The sequence below is a fragment of the Sus scrofa genome, chromosome 16, assembly GCF_054392235.1.
Source record: "Sus scrofa isolate SSC_HxYL_T2T_F1_AM1 chromosome 16, Sscrofa_HxYL_maternal_Yorkshire_Landrace_v2.0, whole genome shotgun sequence".
Classification (NCBI taxonomy): Eukaryota; Metazoa; Chordata; class Mammalia; order Artiodactyla; family Suidae; genus Sus; species Sus scrofa.
The window spans coordinates 84,029,142-84,054,804 of record NC_139398.1 but is presented as its reverse complement, the minus strand read 5'-3'; the positions used below and the strand labels follow the sequence as shown (position 1 = coordinate 84,054,804).

At 51.7% G+C, this 25,663-nt stretch overlaps 1 protein-coding gene across 6 annotated transcripts in view; it reads right to left on the bottom strand.

Moving 5' to 3' along the window:
- Positions 1-25,663, bottom strand: part of ANXA6 (annexin A6) — a 56,506-nt gene that overhangs the window by 8,005 nt on the left and 22,838 nt on the right. The window contains exons 8-23 of one of the 6 annotated variants that reach the window (XM_005672613.4): positions 25,159-25,215; positions 24,243-24,336; positions 23,726-23,821; positions 22,335-22,393; positions 20,488-20,610; positions 19,184-19,242; positions 17,612-17,690; positions 15,801-15,882; positions 14,503-14,597; positions 13,763-13,876; positions 11,799-11,889; positions 10,941-11,020; positions 10,296-10,349; positions 3,060-3,077; positions 1,903-1,996; positions 695-790 (exon numbers count right to left, since the gene is read on the bottom strand). In XM_005672613.4, the coding sequence (XP_005672670.4) occupies positions 695-790; positions 1,903-1,996; positions 3,060-3,077; positions 10,296-10,349; positions 10,941-11,020; positions 11,799-11,889; positions 13,763-13,876; positions 14,503-14,597; positions 15,801-15,882; positions 17,612-17,690; positions 19,184-19,242; positions 20,488-20,610; positions 22,335-22,393; positions 23,726-23,821; positions 24,243-24,336; positions 25,159-25,215 (1,291 nt within the window). Of the gene's footprint in view, positions 1-694; positions 791-1,902; positions 1,997-2,754; positions 3,078-6,635; positions 8,082-8,467; positions 10,350-10,940; positions 11,021-11,798; positions 11,890-13,762; positions 13,877-14,502; positions 14,598-15,800; positions 15,883-17,611; positions 17,691-19,183; positions 19,243-20,487; positions 20,611-22,334; positions 22,394-23,725; positions 23,822-24,242; positions 24,337-25,158; positions 25,216-25,663 lie in introns of those variants that run through there. The other 5 variants (XR_014831036.1, XM_085001937.1, XR_014831033.1 and 2 more) reach the window with 5 other exon arrangements.

Genomic DNA, 25,663 nt, shown 5'->3' with positions numbered 1-25,663 from the left:
GTGTCATGGGTTTGACGTCTGGCCTGAGAACTTCTGCATGCGAGGGCATGGCCAAAAAAATCCCCCAAACAAACAAACAAAAACAAAAAGAAAAATCCCTGAATCAAGTCCATCTCGTAATGGATAGTGATTATGTGAAAACCTGCCACTGATACCTCCAGGTAAGATATTTTTTTTAAAAAGTTCATCAACATAATACATTTTGGTGTCCTAAGACAGCGTTAATCACTCAAACTATGAAAAACAAGTGTGACCTTGCTCATATCTATTCACACAGAGAAACTGAGATCCTAAAGAGGAAAGACATTTTCAAAGTCAAGAACTCAAATTACACAATAAGAGAGTAATCAAAGAGACGCAGGTGCTGGGAGGCAGGAATGTGTGTGTGGGTGTGTGTGTGGGTGTGTGTACACCCTAGTCCTACAGAACACCGCACCCCCGCCCAGCCCTCCCGGCCACCTCCCCAGAAAACTATCTCCTCATCTGCCCTGTAGCCTGGAACAAGTCCTTGTGTTCCCCCGCCAACCACACACCGGGGGACCCCAGGATGTGGCAGTGTTTACTTTCCGGGACGAGCCGCTTAGGAAGCTGCAAAGGCTTCACCCACCTAGGGACTCCGGCCGTGGTCCCCGTGCCTTGCCCCCGCCAGGCCTCTCTCGATCCCCAGCCCTTCCCCTTGGTCCCCGCCAGTTACCGATGGCCACAAACACGTCTCTGACGTCCCCAGACATCTCCTTCTTGATGGTGTGTTCCACGTCGTAGTTGGTCATCTTGACGAACTCCTGGAAGACTGTCACCAAGAGAAGGCCCAGAGGTGGGGGGTGAGCTTCAACGCACAGGTGGAGGGAAGACCACCCACCCCACCCGCCCAGCTCCGCCCACAGGATGTGCTTTGGGACAGTGGAAAAGGGCAGCAGGTGTGGCTGCAGCCTGGGCCCAAACGCACCGGGCAGGACTGTCGTGGGAGGGGCATTCTGACCTCAAGGCTGCCTTGGGTTTGGAGCCAGATGTTTACCAAGTCAGAAGCTAAGACAAGCTCCCAGAACCCATGGGGTGGCAGAAGGAGCATGTGTCCTATTCCAGGCTCTGCCCCAAGCTCAGGGAATGACCTTGAGTGAACCCAGCCCTGTTCCTGGGCCTCCCCTTCCTCCTGTGTCAAGCTGGGATAGAGACGCGTGTGAGTAACTGAGCAACTTACAGGTGCCAGCCAGGGGGCTAAGAACTTTCTGGGTACTTATTTTTTGTATCCTCACCCTAGTCACGTGAAACACAATTGAAGTCCCCAGTGTATCGTCAGGGAACGAAGGCCCATTTGGTAACTTGCCCAAGGTCACACAACGGCTGAGCGGGAGATCTGAGTCAAGGCAGTCGGCTCCCAAGTCCGTTCTTTTAGTCACTGGGCTAAACACCTTAAGTATTTTACTGGAACGTGCCAGGCACATGCATGTTAAAATGTCAATGTCACGGTGGTGAGGGCGCGTTAGATCACTTGATGTGAGAGCCACCCGCATACAGGTGTGCCCTGTGCACGTGGCAGCCAGTGGCTCGAAGATGCGTACATGGTCCTGGTGCCATCATCACCCCTCACTGTCTTGCTCCTGGCAGATGTCACCAAAGACTCGTGACACAGAACCTTCGAATCCTTCTCAACACAGCATGCTCGGCAGCCACTATTAATTTGTGGGCCTTGGGGCCTTAAGCCAGCTGCTACCCCTTATCCCAGGCATTCCATTTGAATGAGTTGGCCCAAGGCTGAATGCTGCGTTAGTGGTAGACCAGGACTGGATCCGGGGCTCCCAGTCCCCATCAGCTACCATCCTCCCCTGCCGGGGTGAGGAGCGGGCAGGTGGGCAACGGCCTCCTCTTGGCCAGACCCGGGAAGGGGAGGGAGGCAGGCCTCACCTCTCCGGAGGTGCTGATAGCTACGCGTGCACAGGATCGTCATGAAACGCGTCTCCAGGGAAGTCTTGTCTCCACTGGATGTGTCTGCTATTTCCTGCAGAGCCCAGGTGGCGGCCGGGATTTGGGAGGGAAGACACACAAAAGCCTTGCTTGTTACTCACTTTCGTGTCTGCCTGGGCCCAGGGCAGTTAGAAGCAAGGCCAGCCCAGCCACCCAAGGAGGCGAGTGCTGGCCGCTTTCCCAGCCTCCACGTCCCCGCTGCCCCTCCCAGGGGCCCTGCAGACTCACCCAGAGGAGCTGTGCACCAGGCAAGTGCCCTGGGACCTTGGGGTCATGTAACTGGGCCCAGGGCAGGGGCAGACAGGCCCTGGGCACGGAGACTGGAAGTTCTCCTTCTGTCGTTAAACCCTCTGAAAACCCCACTGGGAAAGTGTGTCTGTGCACACACGCAAGGAGAAAGGATCTAGCCAGTGTTTCCCTGAGCGTGGCAAAAAGGCACGTGTATGTTTACACACCATGTACACATGCGTCCACAGTGATCTTCCAGCCAGCTACCAGTTCTATTGACATCAATACTGAATTTCCTTTCAAGTAACACGTTTTGGGTTAAAATAGAGTCTAGGTACAAGTTCCCGTCGTGGCTCAGCAGTAATGAACCTGACTAGTATCCGTGAGGACATGGGTTCGATCCCTGGCCTCGCTCAGTGGGTTAAGGATCCGGCGTTGCTGTGAGCTGCAGTTAGGATGCAGATGAGGCTCGGCGCCTGTGTTGCTGTGGCTGTAGCACAGGCTGGCAGCTACGGCTCCAATTCGACCCCGAGCCTGGGAACTCCTGTATGCCGCTGGTATAGCCCTTAAAAAAAAAAGACAAAAAATAGCTAGATAAATAAACGAGTCCATGTAAAGAAAACTGTTCACAGCTGGTGGTAGGTAGCACGAATCACATGGATGCTGAGTGCAGAAATGTGGCAAACACTTGCCTGGCCCAGGTTTTAGCCAGTGGGGTTCTTTCGAGGCCCAGAATGGGGGAGAGAGAGAACCTGGGGTGCACGCCCCCCATCACTGCCTGACTCTGCCCACTCAGCCCTCCAGAGGCACAGCCAGACTCAAGACTTCACCCAGGCCGTTAAAGTCCGCGTGAAGAACAGGGCACTCACCAAAATCTCAGCAGCCACCTGAGAGCAGGGAGGAGAAGGGAGAGAGGGATGGTAGGTCAGAGGAGGCCTGGAGAGGGGGCCCTGGGGTGCAAGGGAGGGAGCCTGGCTCAGGGGAGCAGAGGTCCCACCATGGGGCGCAGGGATGGGGCTTAGGGCGGGGGACACCTTCTCCTGACTTTTGGGCTGTTGCTCAAAAAGGGGGCAGGTCTGGGAATTGGTGATGCAAGCATTTAAGAGAGGACAGGACACAGGACAGGGCATGCGAACTCTCGCAGCGGGCAACTTAGGACGACTGCTCAGGGCCACCGAGAAGTTAGGCGTGAGAAGCGCCGAGTTCCCCGCTCCCTTTACCACATTCAGAGGTGACAGGGCCCCAGGAGGTCTTCACCCCCTTGCATCAGACAGGAGACAGGAAGCTGAAGCCTGGAGGGGCTGGGGCTCCCCAGTGGGAAAATGCCAGCTGTTCAAGTCATGTCACACAGTGGATTTTCACCATCACAATACACCAAGCACAGAATCCTGAAGTTAGGACACTAGTTTGCTAGGCAAATAGCGGAAGCTCTGAGGGCCTGGGAACAAAATATAGTCAGTACCCTAGACTGAGTTTGGCCTTTGCCAGTGTCCCCAAAACTCTCCCAAACCCCGTTCTTCTACTGGGAAGACTGAAGCCATCCTCTTTAGAAACTTCTCAATAGCCTTATGCTTTAGAGAACTTGTTTTTGTTAGAGCAATTAGTAGCTATCAAAATTTAAAATGCACAGGCTGCCTGATCAAGCAGTTAGGTTGCTAGGAATTTCTCTTACAGAGAAACTAGCAAAAGTCCTTCGAGATCTACTGTAGGGGTGTTCAAAGCAGCAACCTTTGTAATCGAGACAAACTGGAAACCATGATTAGATCAGCTGTTCAACAGGCTTTAGTTCATCTCGTAACAGAAATCCAGGTAGCCAGTAAAAAGGAAAGTGGTCTATGGGGAGATAGAGAGTTCCCATTTAAATTAAGCAAAAAAGGGGAGTTCTCGTCGTGGCTCGGTGGGTTAACGAATCTGGCTAGGAACCGTGAGGTTGCGGGGTCGATCCCTGCCCTTGCTCAGTGGGTTAAGGATCCGGTGTTGCCGTGAGCTGTGGTGTAGGTCACAGACATGGCTCGGATTCCACGTTGCTGTGGCTCTGGTGTAGGCAGGTGGCTATAGCTCTGATTCGATTCCTAGCCTGGGAACCTCCATGTGCCATGGGTGCAGCCCTAGAAAGACAAAAAAAAAAAAAAAAAAAAAAAAAGTACAGCATGTTGCATATAACAGTGTTCCTTTTAACTGTAAGAAAAGATAAAAGTACACTCCCCCTTCCAGTATACTTACTGGGAAGTCGCAATAGAGGGAGGTCCAGATACTGCTGACAATGGCTCCCTTTAAGGGGAAGGACTGGGGCGGGGGAACACTTGTGCATTTCATTTTATTTTTCCTGACATTTCACGTTTACCCTTTCTCAACATGCAAATACATTATTTTAATTTTTTGTTTTAACGTCCAACAGGAGTTACTGGGGCCACTAGGATTATGGGATGCTTTTTTTTTTTAAATTTTTTTATTACTCTAATGAATTTATCACATCTGTAGTTGTATAATGATCCTAACAAGCTGATTTCACAGTATGGGATGCTTTTTATCGACACTCTTCCACAGTAAAAACAACCTGGCGGACTCTTGAGGACCTCATGCTAAGTGAAATAAGCCAGTCACAAAAGGACAAATGCTATGCAACTATGTGAGGTAGCTCGAGGAGAAAACCTCACGGAGACAGAAGGCAGAGTTGCGGCTACTGGGACTGGGGGGGAAGAAGCGGAGGGGTGGGTATTGTTTAATGGGTACAGACTTTCTGTTCTGCAAGGTGAAGAGTTCGATGGATGGATGGCAGCGAGGGCTGCACAACAATTTGTAAAGGGATTGACTACCAGTGAACTGCACACTTCAAAAAGGTCAAGGTAGTAAATTTTATGATGTGTTATGTGTATCTTATCTTTTTTTTTTTTTTTAAGCAATGCTAAAAAAGCCTGGAATAACTTAAAAAACAGAGAGGGAGATGTTTAAAAAAATTCAACAAAAAAGAATCTAAAGTGTCAAAGATTCTTCACTTATTTAGATCAGAAAACCCCCGGAAATAGTCCTTCTGGAGTTCCCGTCGTGGCACAGTGGTGAACGAATCCGACTAAGAACCATGAGGTTGCGGGGTCGATCCCTGGCCTTGTTCAGTGGGTTAAGGATCCGGTGTTGCCGTGAGCTGTGGTGTAGGTTGCAGACACAGCTCAGATCCCACGTTGCTGTGGCTCTGGTGTAGGCCAGTGACTATGGCTCTGATTCGACCCCTAGCCTGGGAACTCCACATGCCACAGGTGCAGCCCTAGAAATGGCAAAAAGACCAAAAAAAAAAAAAAAAAAAAAAAAAAAAAAGACATATTCCTTCCTTTCAAAGCATTTTTAAGATAATAATATTTGTAATATGAAAAAAATGCATGTGTTACAATAATTTTCCAGATATTCAACACAAAAGCTTTTCCTTATTAACTTAGCTTCTTCAGGCCAAAATTATCCTGGGCAGTTGTTCCAGCAGTTAAACAGAGAGTTATCCTACGACCCAGGCATTCTCTTAGACATATACCCAAGAGAAATGAAAACATATGTGCACCTAAAACTTGCACATAAATGTGTGGCTGGGTCACTCGGCTGCACAGCAAAAAATGGATGGAACACTGTAAACCAACTATAATGGAAAAAAGAAAAATCGTTAAAAACATAAAAAAAGAAACATAGTACCTAGGAAATAGGGAGGTGGTCGTCGAAGGGTACAAACTTGCAGTTATAAGATGAGTAAGTTCTGAGGCGCTAGTGTACAGCATGGTGACTAGTCAACAACAGTCTATTGTATACTTGAAAGTTGCTAAGAGAATAGATTTTTTTTTTTTTTTTTTTTTTTTTTTTTTGGTCTTTCTGCCATTTCTTGGGCTGCTCCCACAGCATATGGAGGTTCCCAGGCTAGGGGTCTAATCGGAGCTGGAGCTACCGGCCTACACCAGAGCCACAGCAATGCAGGATCTGAGCTGCGTCTGTGACCTACACCACAGCTTACGGCAACGCCGGATCCTTAACCCACTGAGCAGGGCCAGGGGTCGAATCCGCAACCTCGTGGTTCCTAGTCAGATTCGTTTCTACTGCACCACGACAGGAACTCCTCCTCCAGTATTTCCGATCATCTCTAGAAGTCTAATCTAAGGAAAAAAATCAGGGATGTGATAAGAGTTGGTTAGAGAGAAAGTGTTTGGGAGATTCCTAAATGGAATAGTATTTAGCTATTAAGTGATGCTGCTGATTTTTTTTTTTTTTTTTAATGATACACAACTGTCTTCACAGAGTATTCATTTTTAACTGTCAGGAATTTTTTTTTTTTTTTTTCGGCTATGCCTATGGCATGTGGAAATTCCCAGGCCAGAGACTGAACCTGCCCCATGGTGGTGAGCCAAGCCGCTGCAGTGTCACTAGATCCATAACCCCCTGTGCCACAAGGGAACTCCATGAATCCATTAAAATTTTTTTCTTAATTTAGTGAATTTTATTACACGTATAGTTGTACAACCATCATTACAACCTAATTTTAGAATATTTCCATCCCAAACTCCCAGTCCATCCCTCCCCTGCCAACCTGTCCCCTTTGGTAACCATAAGTTTTTCAAAGTCTATGAGTCTGTTTCTGTTCCGCAAATAAGTTCATTTGTATCCTTTTTAAAGATTCCATATATATTTTCACAGAACTTGAACAAAATATTTTAAAGTTTTTTGGAAGCACAAAAGACCCAGAAAGGCCAAAAACATCCTGAAAAAGAAAAATGGAGCTGGAGGAATCAGGCTCCCGGACTTCAGACTACACTACAAAGCAACAGTCATCAAAACCATATGGTACTGGCACAAAAACAGAAATATAGATCACTGGAACAGGATAGAAAGCCCAGAATTCAACCCATGCACCTACAGCCAACTCATCTATGACAAAGGAGGCAAGAATATACAATGGAGAAAGGACAGCTTGTTCAATAAGTGGTGCTGGGAAAACTGGACAGCCACATGGAAAGAATGAAATTAGAACACTCCCCAACACCACACACAAAAATAAACTCCAAATGGATTAAAGACCTAGATATAAGACCAGACACTATACAACTCTTAGAGGAAAACATAGGCCAAACACTCTCTGACATAAACCACAGCAACATCTTCTCAGATCCACCTCTCAGCGTATTGACAATAAAAACAAAAGTAAACAAATGGGACCTACTCAAACTTCAAAGTTTCTGCACAGCAAAGGAAACCCTAAACAAAACGAAAAGACAATCCACAAAATGGGAGAAAATCTTTGCAAGTGAATCGACTGACAAGGGATTCATCTCCAAAATTTATAAACACCTTCTGCAGCTCCATACCAAAAAAAAACCCCAAACAACCCCATCAAAAAATGGGCAGAAGATCTAAACAGAGTTCTCCAAAGAAGACATAGAGATGGCCAAAAAACACATGAGAAAATGTTCAACATCATTCATTATCAGAGAAATGCAAATCAAACCCACGATGAGGTACCACCTTACACCAGCCAGAATGGCTATCATCCAAAAGTCTACAAACAATAAGTGCTGGAGAGGGTGTGGAGAAAAAGGAACCCTAGTACACTGCTGGTGGGATTGTAAATTGGTGCAACCACTGTGGAAAAACAGTATGGAGATTCCTCAGAAAACTCAAAATAGAACTACCATTTGATCCAGCAATCCCACTCCTGGGCATCTATCCAGATAAAACCATGACTTGAAAAGACACATGTACTCCGATGTTCATTGCAGCACTCTTTTCAATAGCCAAGCTGTAAACAACCTAAATATCCATCGACAGAGGAGTGGATCAAGAAGATGTGGTATATATACACAATGGAATATTACTCAGCCATCAAAAAGAACGAAATACCAGCATTCTTAGCAACATGGATGGACCTAGAAATTCCCGTGCTAAGTGAAGTCAGCCATACAATGAGACACCAACATCAAATGCTTTCACTGACATGTGGCATCTGAAAAAAGGACAGACTGAACTTTGCAGAACAGATGTTGACTCACACATTGAAAAACTTATGGTCTCTGGAGGAGACAGTTTGGGGGGTGGGGGATGTGCTTGGGCTGTGGGATGGAAATTCTGTGAAATGAGACTGTTATGATCATTATACAACTAACAAATGTGATAAATTCATTTGAGTAATTTAAAAAAAAGGAAAAAAAAAAGATACCACATATAAGTGATAGCATATGATGTCTGTCTCTCACTAACTTCACTTAGCATGAGAATTTCTAGGTCCATCCATTATTTCATTCTTTTTCATGGCTGAGTAACATCAGGAATCCACTTTCATATATACTTTAGGAGGTAACTAGACTGATTGATATAATCTAAAATATTACCAATGATTATTACCAATGGGTTAAGAAGGGGGTTTTTGTTGTCTATTTTTTAAAGGTCTACAAAAAATAAGTATTATTGGAAGAACAATATTTCTAATAAGAAAAGAAGTCCACACTAAGATCAGGGTAGCAGCTATGAATCTGGAGAAGCAGCTGAGTGGGGCAGGGCCTGGCTCCGACTCCCTTCACTGCCTTCGCCCAGGTTCTCTCTCCCCACTTCTCTCCTGAAAGGTGGCGGCCAACAAGGCCCACCATTGCCCCCTGCTGGCAGCAGCTAGAAGCACGGCTTCATAGGTAGACCAGGCACCAAGTGAAACTCCCAGAAGGATGAATTTCGGGGCGGAGGGTGGATCTGGGGTGAGCTTTCTAGAGGAAACCAGGTTTAGAGACCCTCAAGAGCACAACAGGGCTGCTCAGAGTAGCACTTAAGAGATTCTGTTGAATCGGTGAAAGAAATGTGGCTTTAGCAAGCCAGGCTTTCCCAGGCTATGCACACCCATACTGCATCTGGAATTCCTTATCGCATTGGGACCCTGCAGCTTCTGACCACTGTATTCCAAACTTGGGGGGCGGGGGCCAACCAGATGCCAGCAGCTCCCTGGTTGGGCAGCTGCAGGGAAATTACTATCCTGGGTCCTGGAGAATATTAAATGGTTCTTAAGTACAGGTTTTGCAGTCAGGCTGGCCTGGGTTCAAATCACACCCTCACCATTTAGAAACTGTACCCATGGATAGATAAGGAAATTGAGTTTCCTCCAGTATGAAAAAGGGGGCATGTCAAAGCATACAACAGCCTCAGCATCAGAGTTAGTATTTAGTGCACATCCTAACAGTTCTGCAGCTGTCAGGTTACAGCTAAGGATCCTTTGGCTCAGACGGTGCTGGAACATTCCACACCTCTGTTGGTGGAGCTGAGAACAGGACTGGTGCCCCAATCCATCCACTGTAAAGGAAGGGGGCTGGTATCCATGCCCATAGGCTGCACCTGGCCAGGCCAGAGGGTGCTGGGAGCAAGGCATAGGTCAGTGGGGACGGTGCAGATGGCCTCAGCAGGGACTTCCCAGCCATGGGGACCCACAGGGGCAATGGATTTGGGGTTGTCCAACCTCCGTGAAAAGTTATCTCCAGATCTCAAGCTCACCAGCCTCAGGAACAGGGTAGAGACCCTAGAGAACCCCTGCTCCCCCATTCATTCAAAAGCAATATATACTGAGCACCAGCCATATGCTGCTCTGGACACATCGTGAACAAAACAAAGCCCCCAGCCCTGATGAACTCCCTTTAAAACTCCCTAATAAACAGAGACCTTTAGCACTCAAGCCCCCTTCCCAGCAAGCTTCCAGACCTGCTCCCTCTGGGTCAAGTCCACCTTGGCCACGGATCTGCTGTGTGACTTTCAGAAGTCACTCACCCTCTCTGGGCCTCTGTTTACCAACTATAACTGAGGGGTTTGACCTGGACAATCTTCAAGTCCCTTTCAGCTCTGAGGGTCTGGGGCTGGAGCCTAGTCTTCCCATAGGAAATGTCAGTAGGATCCACACCACTCTTGCAAGTCTCTTTCTAGAAGTTCTGGAACCTGTTCTAGTCTCACTTCTAAGGATGGAGAGGTTCAAGGGGTCCAGAGTCTAACCAGCCAGTAAACCAGCCGTGGCCCTTCCCCGCTCCCAGACAGCTAGGGCCTGGGAGGGACAGATGTCAACTGGAGTCACTGGGCAGGGGTTGGGGGGGCACTGGGGGTGGCCGAGGTCTCACCTTGGCGTCTTCCTGGGCCCGGGTCCGGTCTTCTCCTCCCTCCTCGCGGTTCCCCTGCAGCAGGACCAGCGAGAAACGTCAGCCCCCAAACCTCCACCCTCTCTGTCCCGCAGCAGCCACAGGAGCTCGCTCAGCCACTCGCTTCTCTGAACCCCCTCCCTCATCCGCGACAAGGGCACAATGACCCTGCCCTCGTAGGGTAGGCAGTCCTGAGCATGAACACAAATGCTGGGGACGCACGTCGCCCAAGGCCTGATCGGACACACGGAGCTTGGGACAACGGTGCATCAGGACCTTAGGCATCCGGCTACGAGAATTTAAGAGATGGTGACACACAGTCCTGGATGATGACACAGGGAAAGGTCATCCACATGGCTTCGTCCCGTCAGCTCGGGGGGCAAAAAAAGCCAGGCTAAGGGCAATCAAGGAGGGCTGCACAGAGAAGGTGGCACTAAGTCAGCTTTGGAAAGGGAACAGGGACAAGGCCTTGCACGAGGCAGTCACTGCCTCAGGGCCGAGACTCTGAGGACGACCCCTCTTCACCAGGAGAGCACTCCTAACTCCCGGCCCTTCCTGCAGCAACCCTCCCCTGACTCCCAGGAGCCCCAGAGGGCCAGGCTGGCCTGGGGCTCTGAATTCACCCACCGTGGCCAGAGAGATGAGAATCCTCTTGAAGTGGCCGGACGTGTCTGAGCTCAGAGCATCCTCCAGGGACTTGTGATAGTCTGGGACAGAGAAAGGGGGGCGAGCAGCGGCCAGATGAGAAGGACATGGCAGGGAGGGGGTCCTAGAAGCTCAGACTTAAGCCTGGGCAGGGGTGGCAGGATGGTGGGGGTGAAGGGATTTGTCATTGGCCCTTGGGGGTATCCGGCTACCCTGCCACTGGCTGTGACAGGGACGTGCCCATGGGGCCAGCCCCGCCCTCTGCTCTGGTCCTTGCTGAGATCTCAGTGCACCTCCCCTCCCCCATACCACAGCCTCCTGCCAGGAGTCGCTCCTGCCTTCCCTCCTGCCGGGCAGTCGCTGGACCCAAAGGCACAGCTCTCATGGTGTCACTCCCCTGCTCAGATTCTATATTTTAAAGCTGCCTCCCAGAGGAGAAGCTTAAACATTTTTCATGGATACTCAAGGTTCTTCAGAAAAATATGGAATCACTTGGTCAAAAATGAGGAAGTTCAAGATGGCGACAGCATAGCCACAACCAGGTACGGGGCCTGGTGAATGCAGGGCCCCGTGTGACTGCAGAGGCCACGCACCCATGAAGCCAGCCCCTCTCTCCAGCAGCCTGGGTGCTCTCTCTGCCCCTCCCAGCAAAACACTCCCTACCTTCAAGCCTGTGTCCTGCTGGGACTCTGTCTGGGGCACCCTTTCCCCACAGAGCTGGGCATCCCCAAGGGGCTAATCAGAGCCTCACGGCCTGGGAGGAGGGAGGCTGGGCGGGGCTGTAGGGTGAGATCAGGAGCCGGGGGACCTGGCTTGTCTCCCCCTGCCTCCCACACTCACCCTCCTTATAGGCCTCGTTGATGGCCCGGATTTCGGCATTGGTCCGAGTGGCCAAGATTTCAATGAGAGCTTTTTCATCCGTGCCGGCTCCCTAGAAGGTCAAGGCGAAGACAGTGTGAACCACAGCTCTGACTCCCGTGCAGAAGACCCACGGGCCCTGGTCAAGGGGATTCTTGCTCCAAGAAACAGCCCAGGAGGTCAATGGCGCAGGCCAAGACTTACTGAATTTCCTCTTCACCCCCAGACGTGGCCCCTGGACCCGATCGTGGCACAATCAAGGCTGACCGTGCCAAGTGCGAGGATTTCCAGACCCTCGCAGAAGTGCTTTGGACCAAAAATTTTAAAAATAATAATAGGTGGTATACGGGTGAGTGTGTATATAGATGCTTATACATGTGTATACCTGAATATAAGTATTTATATATAAGTACATAAAAAGGGCAGAGGCCATGTACCACCAGGCAACAGGGATTGGCCCTCTGGGTGGGTGAGGGATCAGATAACTTCTGTTTTCTTTTCTGCTCTGTGTATGTGGTTTCAAGTTTCACGCTGAACACATATTTGACAGAAGAAAAATGCTCTGTGCTTTAAGGAAAACAAGAAGCTGTCTTTGTGTACATTTGGGTTTGATGGGTAATCAGTGGGCTGAGGCAGCTTACGGAGCCCATTACACGAAGGCCCCCGATGTGGGGGAGGGGAGGGAGGCAGACACGACTGTGGGTTGACTGATGAATGGATTCAAACATCTGTTAAATACCCACCAGTCACTGTGCAAGCTCCTGGGGCGATGACGATAAAACAAGGTCGGACATGTCCTCTGCCCTCGGTGGTCACTGCCCAGGGGTCCACCAGCCCTGGGTTCTCTGACCTGAAGGAGACCTTCAAGTCTCTACGCTTAAAAGCTGGCAGGTGGTGACAAAAGCTTTTTCCTCAGAGTGTCCCGAGACCCAAGGTCTAGCCCTATCCTTCCACGAATTCCATGTTTTGAAGTCATTCACTTTTTTGGTCCAGGAATTTTATTTCTTTTTCATTTTGTGCTTTTTAGGGCCACACTCATGGCATATGGAGGTTCCCAGGCTAGGGGTCAAATCAGAGCTACAACTGCCAGCCTACGCCACAGCCACAGCAATGTGGGATCCGAGCTGTGTCTGCGACCTACACCACAGCTCACAGCAACGCCGGACCCTTAACCCACTGAGAGAGGCCAGGGATGGAACCCGCAACCTCATGGTTCCTAATTGGATTTGTTTCTGCTGAGCCCCAAAGGGAACTCTCTGTCCAGGAATTTTATTTATTTATTTATTTTTATTTTATTTTATTTTATTTTTTTGTCTTTTTGTCTTTTCTAGGGCTGCTCCCACGGCATATGGAGGTTCCCAGGATAGGGGTCGAATCGGAGCAGTAGCCAGTGGCCTACACCAGAGCCACAGCAACGCAGGATCCGAGCTGCGTCTGCAACCTACGCCACAGCTCACGGCAACACCGGATCGTTAACCCACTGAGAGAGGCCAGGAATCGAACCTGCAACCTCATGGCTCCCAGTCAGATTCAATAACCACTGAGCCACGACGGGAACTCCCTGTCCAGGAATTTTAAAAGGACAATCATCTCAACTTGCTCTGCCCAGGCAATGTCTGTTCTCCTCTTAATCCTTAAGGCACCGAAAGCTGTAGTGTTGTTATGTGGTTGTCAAGTCAGGCTCCAGAGTCAGACAGACTTGGTGCAAATTTCAGCTCAGCCGCTTGGGACTTTGACCAAACGAGTTAAGCCCTAAGCCTCAGTTTCCTCATTTGTAAAACAGGGACCTAAGAGAAGCCTTGCGTCATGGGTTGACGAGTCACTGCGCTAATAGACTGAGCCCAAGATAAGTGGGGAAGAGGCTCTACCAAGAAGCTACGACCAACACACCTGTGGCTCCAGCACCTGCACAGAAAGGCCCCCCGTCCCCTGGTGCCCACCCTTACCTCCATGGCCTTCTTCAACTGCTTGGCATCGTAATGGGCTGGTGGCATCATAAGTCCCAGAATCAGCCTTGCCAGGTCTCCAGAGAGCTCGGACTTGAGGTCAACCATCAGGTCCTGCAAAGGGCAGAGCCGAGGTCACACCAACATCAGCACTTGCCCCCATGTGACCCGGGACAGACAGGAAGGAGACACGGAACGAGAAAATGGGGCTCCCTCTGGATGCGGGGATCGTGGGAGCCTGTGTCTGCCTGGGCTGAGGCTGGGTTCACTCTTTAGAGGAAACCAAAGAGGGTTATGGAAAAACCAAGCAGAGGAATACCGCTCTCCGTGTGGGGAGGAGGCAGGGAGGCAAGGGGGCAGGGGGAAACCTGCCTGGAAAACGGGATGCCACTAAGACACAGGCGTCCCTGACACTCAGCCTTTTGGCCCCGAAGCCGCTCTGCGCAGAGGAAACTGCTGCTGAATGTGCTACGTGAAAACACCTCACATCCCTGACCTCGGCCCCAAGTGGAGCCAGTCACACATGCTGCTGATCACAAGGAACAGGCTGGGGGCAGGAGGGGAGGCGGAGGGCAGGTGGGTGTGCAGGGAGCCCAAACCAGGGCTGGAGACACTCCAAGAACGCGTGGCCACAGGGGGTCCCGCCGCCGTGAAGACCCAGTGCAGAGCTGGCCGCGATGGGCCGGGCTCCTTTGGAGAAGCGCGGAAGCGGGGTCTGGGGCCCGGGTGGGGGCCCTTACCCGGCCGAAGTGAGACTTGAAGGTCTGGCGGATCTGCTGCCGCTGGGCGTTGCTGCGGCGCGTGACGATGTCGATGATGGTGTCCTCGTCAGTTCCTGAGTCCCCAAAGCCACAGTTGAGAGGAAGGCCTTGGCCCGGGCTCCCCCACCTCTCCCAGTGACAGACCCCTCCATCTTTGTCGGGGGAGAGGCCGGGCCAAGCCCCCGCAGGGCCTCGCTTCTGGCCCAAGCCACCAACGTCCCCTGGATTCCTTCCTGCGCTTCCTTCTGCTGTGTCACTGGTTTAGAAAGAACGACCCTTGGGGGAGCAGGGAGCACTGGGTTCAGAGCCAGGGCCTGAGTTCTAGTCCTGGCTCTGGCAATGGCTGCCCCTTGGGCAAGTCCCCTCCCCTTCGGGGACTTGAGTTCCATACTTGCATCATGAAGAGGCTGGAGGGGTTACTAAGGGGTCCTTCCAACCCGACGATCTAGGTCTCACTGGGGACCCTATGTCCTTTCTCTGTAACTCCCTGAGAGCTGGACCTCAAGTCCCTCCCGCCGCAGCAGGTTGACTCCGGACGGCAGCAGGGTACCACTTCCTGCCTCTCAGATCAATGCCATCAACTTCAGACCTGGCACAGGACTTGATCTTTCCAGAGCATCTCACCCCTGTCACTTTGCCGTCCCAGATGTGCTTGGGAGATGTTACTGCTCCCACAAGACAAAGGAAGAGGAGGTCGCGAAGGCAAAGGACATAACCCAAGGTCCCGTGGGAAGCACTGCTACACAGATGGGGGGAGAGGGCAGTAGACCCAAACCCGGGTGCTCTGTCCCCGGTGGCCTTCCTGAGGACTGGCCACCCGCCTCCAGGCGGGAAGGACCACCGGGGCTCAATGGAGGCCTGGACATGGGTGACCAGCAGGGGGCGCTCCCACTCCAGAATTGGGGCTCTTGGATCCCAGGGGCCACATCCTTTATTTCATGCATGGGTTACACTGAGATCCAGGTGGCTTATGAGACTTGTGCAAAGTCACAGGGTGAGTCAGCAGCAAAGCCAGAGAAAAAAAATCTTATGTCTCATCACCTCATACTTTCTTCTGCATCAGGGCCTGGGAACATCTTCGTCTCTCTGGGAAGGTTCCTGATAAATCCCCCTCATTCCCCTGCTCCCTCTACTCTATGGAGCCAAAGGTGACAGTGCGCTGGAGACTCCAAAGTCCCCAGTTTGAGGCCTCAGTTCTTGCCCCTGCCAAGCCCATCACCAGACCTGCCACTCTCGCTGCCCCAGAGGCCATCTGGCCCCTTCCACATGCCCCTTACCAAGTCCCTTCATGGCTTTCCGCAAGGCTTTGGCATCTGCGTCAGGATTGAAGTCCCCAGCTGGGTGCACGGTGCCTTTCAGCTGCAAGAAGCAGAAAGCGACTCAGGAGGTGTCTGGAGGCCCCCCCGGGGGCCAGGCCAAGAGAGGAGCATGCGAGGGAGGGGAGGCTTCCCCAGGGGCCCCAAACCAAGCAGCTTGGGGCGGGGGTGGGGGAAGAGGCGGGGGTCAAGGCACAGCAGACAGAGACCGCCCCAGAGCTGAGAGGAGGAGCGAGACGGACTCAAGCCTGGGGACAGGGCAAGTGCAGTCAAGAGGAGAGTGGTCCTGCCCCCAAGAGGCAGCTCTGGCCCAGCTCCATGGGGGCCGCCCCAGTTCCCCAGAAGCCTGCCCTGTCCCCGCGGCCCTCCTGCCTCTTAGAGAAACGCTCTCTCGGAAAAGGCACCCGAAATGGTCTGAAACACCAGAGAGAATTACCCAAATTTCAGTCCCTCTGAAACGACCTTCATAATGTTTCCCATTTTGTACACACCCTACGCTATTTCCTAATACTCGCACTTAATTCCGCTTCTTTCCTGTTTGACGCAAATGCATTCCTTTGGAAGGGCATTTAAATGCTCCTAGAGGGCAATGATTTAGGTCCATTTTGGTCTGGAATATGTCCCGAGGGCCTCCAGCGATGCCTGCCACAGGAGGAAGCACTGGAAAAATATCTGCTCAATGAATGAATGAATGAAAATGACTTTACGTAACTATCATGAAGAGAAAGTTGGTGTCATGCACCTTCGACAGACAATGACTCGTGAAAATAAATGTCATAAAAACCAAAAAAAAACAAAAACAAAAAACAAAACAAAAACCACCCCAAAACCCATGTTTTCAAATAGCACCAAATTTCACAAGGCATCATGGCTTGCCAAAAGCTCTACACCTGAAGCTAGCTCTCTCAGCTCTTTCTGAAAAAGGAAAACCCGCGAACGGGGAGGGATGTGGCACCAAACTGGGACTCCCTCTGTGACATTGGCAATAAGGCTAATGACACTGAAGCAGAGTGGCTTTCCCACGAGGGGCGGTTCAGTGTTCTGTAATGCCATGGCAGCCCTCCCACCAAATCGCCTCATTTCTCATATGACCTAAGATCTTCTGCAATGACAGCTCTTGTCTGATACTGGGACACGCTGTCCCAGAGCCGCAGAGCACAGGAGGACACCCAGACTTCCAGGTCTAACACCCTCATTTTAGAGATGGAGACAGAGAGAGATGGGGCCTGCCAAAGGTGGCACTGCAAGGGAGAAACAGAGTCCTTACGTTTCAAATATTTTTGTAGGGGCCAAGGGCTACCACTCCCTGGACTGCGCTGCCCTGAGTACTTCTGTGAAATCTTTCCTTCTTGCCCCTTGTGGACCCTGGGTCCGAGGAATGGTCAGGACAACCAAGAATCCTCCAGTGCCCCCATGGGTGCCCATCTGTTCTCAGCTTCCGTGCCTCCAAAACTCGAACTGTTAGACCCGGGGATGGGCTAGGCCCTTCCATGGGACCAAGCAGGTCTCCACTCGGCAAGGCCTGTTAGTAGTTAGTGGGCCAGAACACTTTCCAGCGGGTTAAGAGGTTAATGCAGGAATCAGCGGCCTTCACCACAGAGCTGGCCAGCCCAACGATCCATCCCTCCAGGGAGAACAGGAAGCTTCAAGACGTGACACTCAATGTCTCGGGTTGGCCACCAGGGGGCAGCTGGGTGCCAACCAGAGCAGCAGGAAGGTGCGTGCAGAAGAGTGGAAGCTTGGGCTCAAGCGGGAGGTGGGGAGGCTCTGACCTCTACTCGGGCCACTGCACTAAGCTCCCACATCTGATAGGCCACCTGCGCTGCCTCCGGGAAGAACTGGCCAGCAGCACTGGAATGGAGGGGGTTAGGGAGAGGATGGGGGAAGGTCACCGTGGGCAAAACTCCACCCGTGCCACACACACACACACCCCAACACAAACACACCCCCACACTCTAATCCATCTCGCTCTGTCTTCTCTCCAGCCTGGCCTCACCCTTCCCCGGAGCCCTCCACGTCCGAGAACCTTCTACTCTCTTACCTTGCTGGCCCAGGTCCCATGCAGGAGAGGATTGCTCCAATCCTTTGACCTCCCCTTTCCTCTTTATTTTTAAAAAATTTTTTTTTCTCTCTTTTTTAGGGCCGCACCCGCAGCATATGGAGGTTCCCAGGCTAGGGGTCTAATCGGAGCTGTAGCTGCCAGCCCACGCCACAGCCACAGCAATGCCAGATCTGAGCCGCATCTGCAACCTACACCACAGCTCACGGCAATGCGGGATCCTTTACCCACTGAGCGAGGCCAGGGATCGAACCCGCAACCTCATGGATACTAGTCAGATTCGTTAACCACTGAGTACAATGGGAACTCCCCCTTTCCTCTTTATAATGTGAGTCACTTCTGTGCAAGTCTCCCCTCCCAAACATGTCCGTGACCAGCTTCCAGCCATGCCGTCTCTACCTCTCCTCCTGCAAAGCACCTGGGCCCATCAGTCACTCAGGAAATGCCTGCCGAAATGATACAGCCCTGGGGACCTCACTAAAGGCAAACAGGAGGCTCTCAGCCCCAAATGAACTGGATCCTTTTAAGTCCCAGAGAAGGGAACTCAGAGTACCTGCAGTTCCCTTCCTGGCACACAAATCTGGTCAAGTCATGTCCCTCCATGGCTCTCTGCTATACTCAGGCCAGGCTCACCTGCCAGGAGGTGGCTCCAGGCCCTGGCCTCCCTTTGGCCTCATTTTTCTCCCCGGCACCCGACAAAGCTGTGACTTCGGTGATAAAAACGAACCAGGCTGTGCCTTCTCACCTTTAGGCTCTCTCTCCACCCCAAACACCTTCCCCTTCCTCTCTGGGTCTCTCATCTCCGGGAGCCTCCCTGTCTGGCATGAAGATCTGCACGCACTCCCAGGAGCCCTGAGGCGCGCCTGGCTCTGTACATCTTTCTCGGCCAGAGGATTCCTCACCCTCTTGCCCCACATGGAGAGTCCTTAATACAGAGGTGCTAAACGAGCAACCTGCACAGGCATCTGTATTTATTCCGTTTAATACGTGATGAACGAAGAAGTAGCTCTGGAGTACGTAGCAAAGCCTAAACCTTCACATTCTGATTCCTGGGCCAGACCCCTGGGGCTGGTTTTCCAATTTGCAGGAGGAGATACCTCCAGGTACGGGGGACCACACTCGTGTGCACATTCAGACACTCAGGCGTTCACGGGCGCAGGGCTCCTGCCTCCGAGCAAGTCCCAAGCCCATCCAATGCAACCATCCTTCAGGAGGCGGCCAGGAGAACCCTGACCAGCCACACCTGAGGCCACACCCTCCAGCCTGGGGCCAGGAGGCCACTTACTCATCGTCTCCCCCACACAGCTTCAGAAGCGCCTTCTTGTATTCTCCAGAGGTGTCATTCTGGGGGAGAAAGAGAGAAAGGTGACCCTGTCTCCCTGCCAGCCCTGGGATCCTCGCAGACAAGAAGGGATGCTTCCTGCATTGCCTGGTACAGGGGGAGGCTGACCATGGATTCCTAACAGCTCTGACTTGCCTCCTGTCTAGACAGGACTGAGACCCAATGCATTTAACAACGGGCTCTCCGGGGGAAAAAAAAAAAAAAAAAGCCCAGCTTTGCAGCATCTGCCAATTTCTGTGGTGTAAGTAGTTGCAAGGAACAATTCCAAGCGACCAATATGACTTCGCTGAACATGGAACTAGTAAGAGATGACTGCCTGCTACTCAGCTTTCCACGACAGATGCACGAAGAAAGCATCCTTGCGCTGTCCATCTGACTGCGGCAGCCCAGACCCAACGGGAGGATCCAGGGGAAAATAACTGGCAACTCACAAATAACCTGTGAACATAAAGGCCTGCTTTACGCCACAGAATTTAAGTTTACAAGGAAAAAAAAAAAAAAGAAGAAACGCGTTCTCAAGCCAGCATGAGCAGCCCCAGTTCAGCCCTCCTGCCGCCAGATAACCCCCAGCTCCCCCCTCTAAAGTGAAATAGTGCATGAAAAGAGGGCCCCCTGAACAAAAGCACTGGGAAATGCCAAAACCAAACAAACAAATGTACATCTGATAGACAGGGCGTATTCTAGGTCCTTCCTGGAGCCTTGTAATGGACATACCATAGACTGTGAGAAGCTCCGAGATAAAGAAACCGACTTATCTTTGCTCCTTTTAGTTTTATCCGAACATTTTCCTACGGGACATTTTTGCACTTAATGCCTAGACGGTTCCTCTTTGGACATACACTTTGGGGGGCACGGCTTGAACTCTGAAAACTTCAGCCCACTCACCCCAAACAAGTAGAAACCATCCAGCTCTACACCTGTTCTCTTCACCAAGTCTCATGGGCTGGATGGCCCAGGGTCACTGCCTGGCCCAGGGCTAGCAGGTCCCACAGGAACCCTCCTGGGCATTCTTTAGTGTGTCCCACTGCTTCCAGGGGTCTGACCTCCCCCTGCCCCGAGGGCAGCATCCTCATCCTGGACTCGGCTTCCTGTCCTTCATGACCCAGCCCTGCCTTCCTCTAAAGAGGGGCCTCACGTCTTACAAGCGCCATGGACACTTGGCCTTCAACTCCCCGAAGGTGCCACTGGCAGGGGCTCCTGGAATTCCCACGAGACGCCCAGCCCTCTCCATCCCGTCAGCGCCTCACCTTGATCATGCTGTACAGGGACTTTTCATACTTGGTCCGGAATATCTCCCGGATGTCCAGCATGTCCAGCTCGCTGCGCGAGACCATGATGCGAATCAGGGTGTTGTCCCGAGTCCCCAGGCCCTGCAGGACCAGTGCACACAGGGGCGGAGAGTGAGAGGAGGCTGGAGTGCGGACAGCCCCCGGCTCCACTGCAAATCCACCCTTTGTAAGAAGATATTAACACGAAGAAAAAAGAAGCAGGACACTGCCAATGCCTTGAAGCCCGTGGTACGTCCCTCTGCTTTTCTTGCTGTCCTCCCACGGCCCGTCCTGCCCATCCCTGATGTGCCTTATTATAACTTTACCTAGAGTTCCTGTTGTCGCTCAGCAGAAATGAACCTGACTAGCATCCATGAGGATGCAGGTTCGATCCCTGGGCTCGCTTAGTGGGTTAAGGATCCGGTGTTGCCGCGAGCTGGGGTGTAGGTCACAGACACGGCTCACATCTGGTGTGGCTGTGGCTGTGACGCAGGCTGGCAGCTGTAGCTCTGATATGACCCCTAGCCTGGGAACCTCCATCCACCGCGGGTGCCGCAGCCCATTTGGAACTCTGTAAATAAATATATCCACATTTCTTCTTCCACGCTACTCCTGAGGGACACTCCTGGGGGATCGGTTCTGGTTTCACAGTATGAACGATACTGCTGTGCGCATTTATGAACGCATCGCACAGGCAAACATCTCTGCAGGGCCAAGCGGTCCCGCTCAGTATGGCACTGGAAGACACAGCATGGGCTACTGTCCACTGGCACTCAGGGGACGGCCACGCAGGGCTCTTGGGCCTCTGGCAATAAACAACTGTGTTCATTGACAATGGCACGCTTTGGAAATGACATCCGTTTCTGGGTCATCTGTGTAAAGTCCTGGGAAGCGATATTCTCAGTCGATGCCTCGAATGGAATCGCCTGGGTCTTGGGGATAAACATCACGAGACTCAGCAGAGCCCACAGCGAAGGTTTTTACCTACTTACATATGCTGTGTATAAATATTCTGGTTAATTAAGTTTTTTCTTTTTGTTGTTGTTGTTGTTGGCTTTTTTTTTTATGGCCAGACCCTCAGCACATGGAGGTTCCCAGGCTAGGGGTCCAAGTGGAGCTGCAGCTTCCATCCTATGCCGCAGCCACAGCAATGCGGGATCTGACCCGCATCTTCAACCTACACCATGGCTCACAGCAACATGGATCCTTAACCCACCAATCGATGCCAGGGATCAAACCTGAGTCCTCATGGATGCTAGTCGGGTTCGGTAACGCTGCGCCACGACAGAAACTCCTTTTTTTTTTTTTTTTTTTTTTAAAAAACAGGGTCACACCGCGGCGTATGGAAGTTCCCAGGCTAGGGGTTGAATTGGAACTGCATTTGCCAGCCTACAGCATAGCGATGGCAACACTGGATCTGAGCTGCGTCTGTGACCCATGCTGAAGCTTGTGGCAACGCCAGATCCTTAACCCACTGAGCAAGGCTAGGGATCAAACCCACATCCTCACAGAGATAACACTGGGTCCTTTGCACTGAGCCACAATGGGGACTCCAATTAGTATTTTTCAAAAGCATGGGCTCCCAACCCATCTGGCTGGCTGGATCTCATCAATCATGAGGTCAGGACAGGTATTTGGGTGGGAAGGTGTGTGACCAGGCAGCACCTCTTGCTCTGGAGCTTGCCTGAGCAAAGTGCCACCACTCTGTCCTGTGACCCATGTTTTGTGGGCTCTCTTTGGCCAATGAATGCTCCCTCAAGAATTTGCCAGAGGGTCCCCACTGTGGGACGATCCCAACTTTGCTCCCATCAAACCCCACTACGCACCTTCATAGCCTTGAAGAGCCTTTCAGCAAAATACTCCGGGGTGCTCCGGATACACTTCACTGAGAAGAGGGGGGAAGAGGTTGTTATTCCGGTTGCCTTGGAAGGACAATGCAGTGGCCTGAGCCCTGCTTTGCTTCCATTCCTTGGGGGCTACCAAGCTGAAACCTGGGAAGGACCCTGGCTCCTGATACCATAGAGTCTCAGAGCACCTCAGACCCATCCCCACTTTTATCATCAACCCAGGGGACAGAGAAACCAGAAAATGGGCCTGTTGTAATGTGGGAAGTGCCCCACAAAGACGCACTCATCTTCTCCTAGTCCTTTGGGGTTTCACAGGGAACGGGGCCAGGTGGGGAAGCAGCTGGGGTGGGGCTGGGAAAGGTGTTCCTGAGATTCTGCTCCAACAGAAAGGTATGGGCTGAACCTCTGGATCTTGCTGGCAAGAGCGGGCCAGGCTGCTTGACATCGGGTTGGTAGGGCACAGCTCTGGGTGGGAAGATGAAGGCTGGGCCATAGCTCTTCCCCAGGGAACACAGGGACATAACCTACCCCAGACCCAGACATGCTGGCTCCTGGGATGTGTGGCTTGTAAGCAGACAATCTGGTTTTCTCCTTCCTACCCCCGTACCATGAAACTCCCCCTTTCCATTCTTGGTCCCTTGTTCCTGGGCCAGACTCCCAGAATTCCCTGGGAATGCAGTATCAGGATGCAGCAGGTCAGGCAGTCTACTCCTTGCCCCCATTCATCAGATGAGGAAACTGAGGCCCAGGGAGCCTAAGTGACTTATGCTCCAAATCCACAGTAGATTTGGGCAGAAACTGGCACAACGTTGCAAATCAACTATACTCTAATTAAATACATATAATAAAAAAGAAGTGTGAAGCAAGTGACCCCCAACGAACAAACCCAGCGGATGTGGGAGAAGCCTGGGGTTTGAATCTGGACCTCACCACGGACGAGTCAGCTCCTGGCAGCAGTCATGACAAAACTACCCCCTTGGCCAGGACCTGGCCTCTGTGGGATGTAGTTTCCTCGATGTGAAATGGACACAATGTCTGTACCTACTGATGTGTCGTTTTTAAAAAGGAAGCACTCAGTACAGCACCGGCACACAGGAGAGGCTTTACAAAACCCACTCTCCTGATCACTGCTTCCCAACCCCTGCCCGTGCTCTTTCTCACCCTCCCACGTGCCACAGAGGAAGGAGTGGGGGGCCGTCAGTACCTGAGACTCGATTCCCCGCCCCAGGCCTCTGCCACGCTGCCCCCATTACAATTCATGGCCCTTCTGCTTTCCTCCTTCCCATCTCCACATCTTTCAATTGCCCTGGTTCCTGGGCCAGAATCTGTGAATCCCTCAAAGGCCCCGGGAAGGCAGCGTCAGGACGTACCTACAGCCAGCATCAGCTTCTCGAAGTCCCCGGACAGCTCCCCGCGGATGCTGGCTTCGATCGGCTTCCCTGTGGTCTTCAGGTACTCGTCAAACACTGAGTCAGACAGAGAGACGGGGGGAGGGGGTCGAGAGTGCCCCCCACAACACTGGGAGGAACAAGGATTTCAGAAGGGCAGGCGCCATGGCTGGGACTGGAGTGTCACCACGAAGGTAGGGAGGTGGAAGGGGACATGGCAGGGAGGTCGCACACAATCAGCCACCGTGCAGCCTCGCCGCATCTGCTGCGAGGGGGCTGCGTACGCCTCCCGCTCCCCAGGAAGACAGGACTGGTACCGAGATGGAGCAGCTGAACATCCCGTTAATGACACGGGTGACAAACCACGGTCGCACGAAATCAGGACTAGTGTTTGGATTGTGGATGAAGCAGCTGTCAGGCTCCATGAGCAGAAAAGGAAGAGAGAGGAAATCCTGGCACCACCCCATGAGGGCAGCTGCAGGGCTTCTCTGGAGCTTACCCAGCCGAAGATGCTGCTTGCTGCGATTTCCCAAAATGTAAATGAACTGGGCTTCATCTGTTCCCCATTTCAGTTCCCCTGCCTCATACAGGTCCTGAAGGGGAAGAAGTGGGACGTCGCTAAAAGAAGAAACTTCAGGAGATAGAACTTTATCTTCCAAGCCACTCAGAACTGCTGCCAGATCCCTGAACATGTCAGCAACTGGTAGCCCCAGGACCTTTGCATATGCCCGAATAGATTTCTCCCTTTCTTTCTAGGGGAACTCCTACTCCGTCTTCAGGGACAGATTAAGCATCCCATTTATTCTCAAAGTGCTTCCTGATGTCCCCAGGCAGAGTTCTTTCTCTCTCCGTCTTCCAGGTTCCCTCAGCTTTGTCTCTTGATAGCTTTGATCCAGTATCTATTATAATATGTATATGCCTGGCTCCCCACTATCACCTGGGCATCTCAAGAACAGGAATTTTGTCTTACTTTCTCAGTATCTACCCCTGCAGTGTTACTGGCACACGCTCAGAACACCTGGCACGTATGCTATATCCATAGAAAAGGTGTCTGTGTGATTCACACATGCCTGTCTCTCCCCAGTACTGTCTGACTCTGTTCCCTTGGGATTCCCCACTGCTTGGCAGAATGCCTGGCCCATAGAGAGTGTTCAATTAAATATGCATTAAGTGAATGAATAAATGACGTGCAAATGATGAACACGCCAGAATACATCTCACCAACTTCACATATGTTGGTGCCCCTTTGAAAGACACATAAAACTTAAATCCTTTCTTTGACCAAGCACCGTATAAACGATGGCTACGAGTCAGTTATTTCTGGTAGTTGATGCAAATTACTTCTCCTCCCCAGATGCGCGACCTCTCTTCTCTCTCGGGCTGCCTCACTGTGTATCTCCCCGGTGCCTGTTTACCTGGACGTCCTGGTGCACCAAGTCCTCGCTCACGACGTCATCCTCCTCCCTGGTTCCCTGGGCAGAGAGACAAGGGACATGCGGTTCAAATACCAGAGCCGGGGTGGGGGGGAGCCTAGATGCCCGTGTTGGAGACCGAAAACAGTGGTGGCCTAGAAGTGTCTGCGAGAAGGGACTTGCAGCTGCCCCTGGATCAAGACCACGGCGTCTATTTTGCAGGCAATCATTGGCTTCTCCCTTCATCCTTGAAGCTTGGACCAAACAGAGAGGGCTGAGAATCAGAAAGTCTTTCCAGGTGTCCCCATCCCAGAGGAAGCAGAGCCTTGTACTGGGGAACATCCCTGAGGACAGGACCCCCGCCACAAGTCCCAGCACGGCCCACGATGTCCTCCAACAATATCACAGGAGTAAAAGGTCCGTATATTTGCATTCTATTAGGGGATCCCATATCTTTTTTTTTTTTTTTTGTCTTTTCTAGGGCCTCTCCCATGGCATATGGAGGTTC